The 9,213-nt window shown below is 48.0% G+C and overlaps 1 protein-coding gene across 1 annotated transcript in view; it reads right to left on the reverse strand.

Annotated features, from left to right (window-relative positions):
* Positions 1-9,213, reverse strand: part of ITSN1 (intersectin 1) — a 77,177-nt gene that overhangs the window by 15,278 nt on the left and 52,686 nt on the right. Inside the window, 2 exon segments of the mRNA XM_017743337.1 lie at positions 5,657-5,848; positions 7,889-8,003. Of these exon segments, the coding sequence (XP_017598826.1) occupies positions 5,657-5,848; positions 7,889-8,003 (307 nt within the window).

Here is a 9,213-nt window from a genome sequence, read left to right on the forward strand (position 1 = left end):
AGGCCGTTCCCTCTCCTCCTGTCCCTGTTCCCTGGCAGCAGAGCCCGCCCCCCCGGCTGCCCCCTCCTGTCAGGGACTTGTGCAGAGCCACAAGGTCCCCCCTGAGCCTCCTTTGCTCCAGCCTGAGCCCCTTTCCCAGCTCCCTCAGCCGCTCCTGGGGCTCCAGCCCCTTCCCAGCTCCCTTCCCTGCCCTGGACATGCTCCAGCCCCTCAAGGTTTCTATTGCAGTGAGGACCCAGAACTGGACACAACCCTCGAAGGGCTTCAGCAGGGCTGAGTTATTTAAATCACAGCATTTCAACATTCAACCTGCTTATCACCTGTTTCAGCTGCAACCAATTCCCCTTAAACCTTGTGGGATGGACCCTCCACTGAGAGACCACCCCAGGCTTTTGCTGAGGACATTGTCTGGGATCAAACAGAGCTCTCCATCTAAAGCATCAGATGCCAAATCCCATTTCTCAGCTATTTTCAATGATTTCAGCACGTTTGGAATTTCTCAACCAGACCAGTGTACCCATTTCCTGTTAGAGCAGAGCACTTCCCCCTGAGGTGCATGGAAGGACCTGGAAACGAGCCTGGGCAGTCCCACTTGCAAAACTCAAAGCATTATTTAGTGGTGGAATCGCCCTCTCTAGAAGTGTTCAAAAAAGGTGTGGATGTGGCACTTGAGGATGTGGTTCACTGGTGGTGGTTCCAACCCCAAACATTCCATGAATCAGTGATTTTACCAATCCCTTTCCAGAGGCTGCTTGAGGAGAATAAAATCCTACATGTGAAGGCAAGAATGCATCTAAAAATGTAAATCACAGAGTTAACCAAGCCCTAGAATGGTTTAAAACACATCAGGAAACTAAATCTCACCTCTGAGTTGTGACCCAGGACTGTTCTGAGCCCCTGGGCACTCAGGGCACAGAAGGAGCAGAGTCACGAGCAGCAGCTGCGGGTCCAAGTGGAAGGAACTGCACAGCCCCATTTTACAGGGTATTCCACAAATAAAGGGGCTGTGCAGGCACTTCACTTGGAACCAGGAATGTGGGAACCAAATGCAGTATTTTAAATGTTCCAACCTTTTATCAAACACTTTATTATTTCTTCACTTCCATCTGGCAGAGCTGAGCAGCTCCGATCTCTGCTCCTGGGGACAGAGAGAGCAGCCAGGGAGCGGCTGGAGCTGGGCCAGGGCAGGCTCAGGTTGGATTTTAGGGAAAGGTTCTTCCCCCAGAGGCTGCTGGGCACTGCCCAGGCTCCCCAGGGAATGGGCACGGCCCCGAGGCTGCCAGAGCTCCAGGAGCGTTTGGACAGCGCTGCCAGGGATGCCCAGGCTGGGATTGCTGGGGGGTCTGGGCAGGGCCAGGGGTGGGACTGGGTGATCCCTGTGGGTCCCTTCCAGCTCAAATTAAGTGCTTTGCCCATTAAAGTCCCCAGGTGGGCAGTGAAGTCTTGGTGAAAACAATTTTCACCAGCACAACCTCCTGAAACCCTTCCCTCAGGATCTGGAACCCAAAGGTCATCTCAGCACCATGTTTGGCTAAGGAGCAGTTTGTTATCCTGTTGTCTGTATCAATTCAACTGATGCAATAATATTTGAGGTACACTGTCCCTGAATTTACTGAAGTTGTCTAAAATAAAAGTAAAAAGAAGCCATTTGTCATCTGAATTTACTGCACAAAAGTTGCTGTTTAACAATTTAAATAGCTGGAGTCAGTAAGCACAAAGAACTAAAAAGTGCTTTAGAGACAGAGGACAAAACCAGAATTTCAGTTATTTTGGTTATGGGAATAAAATGTGCTCAGTGAGCTCATGGGGACACAAAGTGAAGCCACTAAAGCTCCAAAAGAATTGAGGTTTAAATAAAACTGATCCTGAATATAAACCAAAATGTTCTTGATAAAGCCCTGTTTCAGACTTGGAGTTGTCTTGGACGGATTTCAAGTATTGAAAGGAACAAATTCCCTGAAAGAACATCCATGGGAATTCTTTGTCAGCAGTTGAATACAGAGGGAATTCCCATAAACAGGAAAAACAGTGAAGAATAAAATCCAGCACTGCTGGGAGCGTCTGGAATTCCAGTCTCCTCTCCATCCCTCATGTGACAACTCCTGTGCAATGGGAGAAGGCACTTGGCACAGGGCAGTGAATATGAAGAACCAGTTCACAGAATCCCAGGATGATTTGGGTGGGAAGGGATTTTTAGGATCATCCAGTGCCACCCCTGCCATGGCAGAGACACCTTCCACTGTCCCAGGCTGCTCCAAGCCCCAGTGTCCAGCCTGGCCTTGGGCACTGCCAGGGATCCAGGGGCAGCCACAGCTTCTCCAGGCAATCACTGCCATCCTTCCTGCCTCATATATATGTATTTATATTTGTTTGTATCAAAGACAAATGCAGTAGAGCGGTCACTGCAATGCCTTGTTCCCTGCAGCTCAAGGAGAATCCCTGAGGAGGAGGAGGATGAAACATTCCCTGCCCAGCTATCAGAGCACCCTTAGGGACTCCAGTCATGGAGAAAATAAACATTACAGGGATTCCAACAACGTCTGTCACTTAAGCCACAATGGAGTGTCTTTGTCTGGGACTCTGTAAATGAGGTTATTTTGCTCCTGGCACAACCAGCACCTCATGTGTGTTCAAGTTGGACACCAGGAGCAATTTCTCCATGGAAAGGGAGCTCAGGCCTTGGCAGGAGCTGCCCAGGGAGGTTTGGAGTGCCCATCCCTGGAGGTGTCCCAGGAAGGGCTGGAGGTGGCACTCAGTGCTCTGGGCTGGGGACAAGGTGGGCATCGGGCACAGCTGGGCCTGGCTGGGCTGGGAGGGCTTTTCCAGCCTCAGGGATCCGGGGGTTCCCTGTGAGTTACAGAGGGACAACTCCAGACTGTTCCTCCCAGGTTACTGCAAAGCTGCCCCCAGGAGCTTTTAGGACTCAGTGATTTTGAAAGGCTCCAGTCTCAGCCCTTGGAAAACCCAGGTTAGAGAACCTGCATCCTGCAGGTCACTGTAGGAGCTTTATTTTTCTTCTCACTTGATGTAAAGAGAAAGGAAAAAGCAGTACCTGAATCCCCTACAGCTGAAGAATTGTAAATATTTCACTACAGATTCAATATGCAGTTCTGGCCTGAAGTCACAGGACCCACAACGTCCCTAAGGGCCAATGCTTTTAGTCAAATCTGTTTTCAACCCAGCAGCTCAGGATGGGAAAAGAGAGAGATCCTCTCGTTCAAATAGCAGTTAATGCATGAAATATTGACAGAGTGGAGTGAAATCTGGCTCCACCCCCTCTGAAAGCCGAGCACTGAAAATCACAACTGGGATGTGCTGTTCCATTTCTGCAGTTGTCAGCAAAAGGCCATGATGGAGAAGAATTATTTTTTTATAGTAGAAATGAAAGATGTATTACTATTTCAATACTGTCCTAAAAAGAAGGAAAATCTGAGCATTTGTGCATATTTTCAGACTCCAGCTTCTGGCATAAAACACATCCCAAATCCAGGTAAACCCATGGCAAGCCTAAGAAAGAACATTTAATTTATCTATTATAAAAACCAAAATCAACTGATTTGTACCATGTAGATAGGGACTCAGAGAATCACAGAACATCCTGAGCTGGAAGGGACCCACCAGGAGTCCAAGGACACCCCAGCAATCCCCCCACCGAGCCAGAGGGGCAGAAGGCTGCAGATAAACCATGATGAATCTAAATAATCACATTGAAATAATGTTCCAAGAACCCAGGCAGGTGTCACTGTGAGGGGAAAAGGGCTCCAGGCTGTGCTGGTGGCAAATCCCTCGGTGCTCTCAGGGCCCGTGGCGAGCTCGGTGTGACCCAGCAACGAGACAACAAACACGTGTCGGCCTCTTTTGTACGAAGGATTTAATTCTCTATACATGGAACTAATTGGAAAGGCTGTATTACAGTTGTTAAAGCTGCAGGTTTTTATATATTTATATAATTTACATTCATAGTGATGAAATACTGAAGTGCAATTGAATAAGGAGCTTCACTTGTCCTTTGCACCGCAGGACGGGTTGGGAGCGGGGAGCTGGGCTGGGAATGCTACAGGCTGCCAGCAGGAGCTATGGGAGAGTGAGACACATAAACCAGGACGTAACTCAGTGGTAAATCGTTAGTAGGAGGGCTCTGTTGTGCTTGAGGCATTGGGAGGAGGGCACTGCCAGCACCAGCATTTCAGCAAGAGCCGGGAACTAAGGCTGCAAAGACAGACATGGCTTGGCTACAGCACAGCTACAACTCCACCGAAAGCTCCATTTCATATTAATTTGTATAAATTCCACAGTCTAGTTTAAAAAAATGTAAACATTGGAAATTAATTGCAGGGAGATAGTTCTATACATTCTTTCTTGTCAGGAAAATGACTCGTTCCGAACGTGTTGTTCCACAGAAAGCACAACTGAGAAATCCAAGTGCCCGTCCCCGAGGTGGGAACCACGGGGGGAATTCTGCCACCCCCAGCAGGGAACATTCCACCCACTTCTGACCCGGGAATGCGACAAACCAGGGGACAGGACACAAACCAGGCTGTTTGCTAACTGTTTGCAGCTACAAGTAATGTGCAAAATCAAATGAACAGAGCTGGGTAAAACATCACTCCAGGTTTGTCTCTGGCACGGGAGGAGGGCATTTCTCCTCTCCACAATGGGTTACACACTCAACAACAACACCTGATACAAACAGTACAGTAACTACAACAAAATACCTGGAACTGGGCACATTTAAACTTCCTTAAACTGATTTTAACTCCTTCTGCTCTTTTGTAATTTAAAAAAAAAAAAAAAAAAGAAAATTAAAATAATAAAAAAAAGAGAGACATATTGACAACACTGGACAAGTGAACAATAAAAAAGAAAGATACATAAAGTCTCCAATTCATGGACATTTGGAACAATTTTAATAGCACATGCAGCATTCCTTGATAGTGGGTCTTTTTGCACAAACAAAATTGCAATGAAGAAATTTAATTTATACTTTTCCTTTGAAAGGCTAAAATATATCTTTTAAAAAATAATTTTTAAAACTACTGAAAGCACCTGTGCGAAGGTGGAAAAATTAGTTTGGTAACTCTGAAAGCCACAAAAGGACCCACTATCCTCTGATTTTTATTTTTTGTGTGTGTGGTTTTGTTTTGTTTTGTTTGAATCAGTTTAATTTTGTCGGTAATTAACTCAACCATTGCGATTCCATGCAACTAAATGTCAAATGAGGTAAAACTGCTGTGCAGTGTGTTCTTGACTCAGAAGGCAGTAGATGATCATGCTGGAAGCCACATGATCAAGGCTGCATCTCCCATCATCCCTCTGGGCACTGCTATGGGATAGTGGGTCTCTTTGAGGACTTTCAAGCCTGAGTGGGGGATGGACAACATATGATTCCTAGAAAAAGGAGGAAAACAACACATAAGCAAAACAAAACAATGAGCAAATTCAAGCTAGGGAAATGAGGCAGGCATGGCAAGGCATGGAGCAAAAATGATCGGGGGAGGGGGGGGACGTGCTACGGGGATGGGAACGAAACCAACCAAACAGAACGGGGGGACAGAAGGTCTTCAAAGAGACTGGGCCCGGGGCCCCGAGGGGCAGCGCGGGGCCCGGCAATGCTGCATGTTCCACCTGAGAGCCGCCGCGCCCGCGGGACACTCACACTGCTGGCTCGGGTCCGTGTCCGTGGTCAGCTTCACGTAGTTGGACGGGAAGAGCCCCACGTGGCCGTTGACCTCCCCCTTCCACCAGTCGGGGTCCTCCCTGTTGAGCACGTTGATGATCTGGCCCTTGTTGAAGGCCAGCTCGTCGTCGTTCTGGGCGCTGTAGTCGTACATCCCGATCACCTGGCACACTGCAAGGGACAGGGGTCACCTGGGGGCTGCAGCCACCCTGGCACGGGGCATCCTGCTGGGCAGGACCCACAGGGATCACTGATCCAGCCCAGCCCAGCCCTGCCCAGACCCCCCAGCAATCCCAGCCTGGGCATCCCTGGCAGCGCTGTCCAAACGCTCCTGGAGCTCTGGCAGCCTCGGGGCCGTGCCCATTCCCTGGGGAGCCTGGGCAGTGCCCAGCAGCCTCTGGGGGAAGAACCTTTCCCTGCTCTCAGCCTGAGCCTGCCCACATGCAGAGGTCACCTCTGGACACTGCCCATGGCTCAGGGCAGCCCCAGGACCCTGCAGTGACCTGAGCCCACCCTGCCCCTGCTGTGCCCACCCTGGGCCTCAGCTCAGCCCCACCCAAACTGACTCCAAGGGTTTAAAAATCCCAAAGAGTTTCATGGAATCCCAGCAGGGTTTGGGTTGGGAGGGACCTTAAAACTCATCCAGCCCCCCCCCCGCCAAGGACAGGGACACCCTCCACTGTCCCAGGCTGCTCCAGCCTGGCCTGGAACCCCTCACCAGGACTGGTCAATGGACAGGAAGATCTGGGACACATGTGAACTTCCACTATTGGAAACTGCATAACCCAAAAGAAAGCCAATGGTGATGTGCTTGTTGTCCCACTGAGGTTTTCAGAACACAAAAATCTTGGAAAATATGAGAGAAAATTAACAGAACTGGACAAAAAGCATCCCAAGCCATCCAGGCTGCTCTTCTGGCACCCCAGGACTGGTTCCAGCAGCGGATTTTCTATTTCCTTGCAGTGGAACTCATCCAATCTCAGAATACAGCTGGTTCTGCTCACTTCTGACAAAGCACTTTCCTGAATTCTCTAAAGCAGCAGGACTGTTTAGTTAAATAAATAATCCCCTCTATTTCTCTGCTGTTTTCTCTTTGCCAGGCCACAGGGCTTCTGGTTTTTCCCACCAGACTTCTATTAATGAGCCTTGCTGGCAGGTTCTCTCCAGTGGATTAATCCTAAAATTTGCTTTTATTTTCATCCCTGCACTGAGCCAGCAACTGATTTCAATTTGCCAAACAGTTTCTCTCTCTTTTTTTACATTACAGTTTAATTAAGATTTTGATGTTCTGCAGCCAATGCAGAAAGTGCTAAAAAAGTTTATTCTGTAAAATTCAGCATGTGGGGAAAGTCATAGATTGTCAAAACTGAAAGAATTTCAAAAATATATTAAAAAATCTCATCATATTTCCATGTAAAAGTTTGTGTCTCAGTGCTGAGTTCCCATTTTAAACCTAAATTCACGAGGCTTTAGAAAAGGCATTTCCTGGATCTTGGTAACAACCATCAGAGGGGCGAGCCAGCACCAGCTCCACAAACACAGGGTCATGGAATGTGACCTGGACAGCCCCTTCCAGCCCAACCCAGGCTGTGATTCTGTGGAAATGTTCATGTTCTGTGGCTCCTGTGTCCTTTCATAACCCTTAAAGCAGGAGAAATGCTCCCTCTCCATGGGGGGGTTTGTCCCACGTCAAGGGGAGGTTCTGCAGGAGAGGAGCCTCAGGTGCCCAGCCCTGGATCCTCCTGAGCCTCTCCAGCTCCTGTCCCACAGTCAGTGTGGGGATGGGATGGTTTGGGGGATGCAGGAACAGCCCAGAGCTCCTGTCCCACAGTCAGTGTGGGGATGGGATGGTTTGGGGGATGCAGGAACAGCCCAGAGCTCCTGTCCCACAGTCAGTGTGGGGATGGGATGGTTTGGGGGATGCAGGAACAGCCCAGAGCTCCTGTCCCACAGTCAGTGACAGGATGGGATGGTTTGGGGGATGGAGGAACACCCCAGAGCTCCTGTCCCACAGTCAGTGACAGGATGGGATGGTTTGGGGGATGCAGGAACAGCCCAGAGGCTCCTGTCCCACAGTCAGTGTGGGGATGGGATGGTTTGGGGGATGCAGGAACAGCCCAGAGGCTCTGGAACAGCCAAGCCCTCCCAGCTGAGGGCGCAGCACAGGCACAGGGACCCAGGGACCGGGCCCCAGGTGCAGCCAGGGCTCACCTGAGGGTGCTGCAGCCTTGGGCAGCTCGGTGGGGGTGCTCTTGCTGGTGCCTGGGCTCAGCAGTTTCACGTAGTTGGCCGGGAACCAGCCGATCTGGCGCTTCTTCCCGCGGGCCTGCGGAGACACCGCGCTGCTCACAGCCCGGAGCCTTGGGCAGGGCAAGGCAGCCAGGATTTCAACTAACAGGCTATCTTAGGACAGGAAAGGGGATTTTATGAGGAAAAGCTCAGCTATTTTTGTGGCACTAGTTGAATACTGTAATATTAACATACAATCTTATTAATATTTCTAATGAAATGCTTGTTCATGATGTAAAGAATTACATCTGAATAGATCCCCAGATTGTGACAGTTTAAACAGAGATTAAGAATCCAGATTCCCTATTTTCTTTTACAGAACCATATCCAAGCCCTTCAATCCCTTGTGTCACCAAAGCAGGAAACCTCATCCTGTTATTTCCCCAAATCCAATGTCCATTGCAAATCAAATCCATAAAAATTCCTTACAGTAAGAAAGGTTCTTCCAAAACTTTGAATCCCAGTTTCTACATCTATATCAAGAATGATTTTAACTGTTTATTCTCTGCTTATGTTAGAATAAGGTTGGCATTTTGGGCAGGAAGAATTTTGCCTTTTAAAAACAGATTAGTGTTAACTTTGGTGAAAAAAATCATCTAATGGATTAACTGTTCTTTAACTACTTTCTTCCCTGTCTAAATCTTTACTAAAAAAGAAAACACTTGATCTAAAGTGTATTTAGATCATTTATTTTAAGATATTTTTCAGTCCTGCATTAGACCAGCAATGTAATGCTTAAAACATCTGCCTTATTTTCCCTTCACTCTGACTCCCAGGTGTGGAACAGGAGAATAAAAAGAACAGAAATGGGATTGCTAATGAAATAAATCCCAATTGTAAAACCACATGTAAGACATTAAAGTATTCAAAGTTACGTGGGAGTATTTACACAACCAGAATTTGATTGTTTCAGAGCCTCACAGCAGCTGCTCAGTGATAACTCTGGCAGCTCTTGCCCAGAGAAGTTTCTTTTCTGTCTTAAAATACATTTAATGGAGACTCTTTAAAGCTAAAAGCTACCAACAGCATCAAGGTTAGTGAGAGCAAAACCCAAAGGAATCCTGGAAGAGGATTTCTCCACAAAAGATGAAAAAAAAAAATCACAAAGAAAGGCAAAAAGGGCAGGCACAAAGTGGAAAAAATAACTGAATTAGTCTGAGATCTGCACTGCACCAATAAATCAATGGTGTTTTCCCATCTCCTATCTCCTGCTAAAACCCCCAAACCACACAGAACCTCCTTCAGCA

The sequence above is a fragment of the Corvus brachyrhynchos genome, unplaced genomic scaffold (assembly GCF_000691975.1).
Source record: "Corvus brachyrhynchos isolate BGI_N302 unplaced genomic scaffold, ASM69197v1 scaffold149, whole genome shotgun sequence".
NCBI classification, from domain to species: Eukaryota; Metazoa; Chordata; class Aves; order Passeriformes; family Corvidae; genus Corvus; species Corvus brachyrhynchos.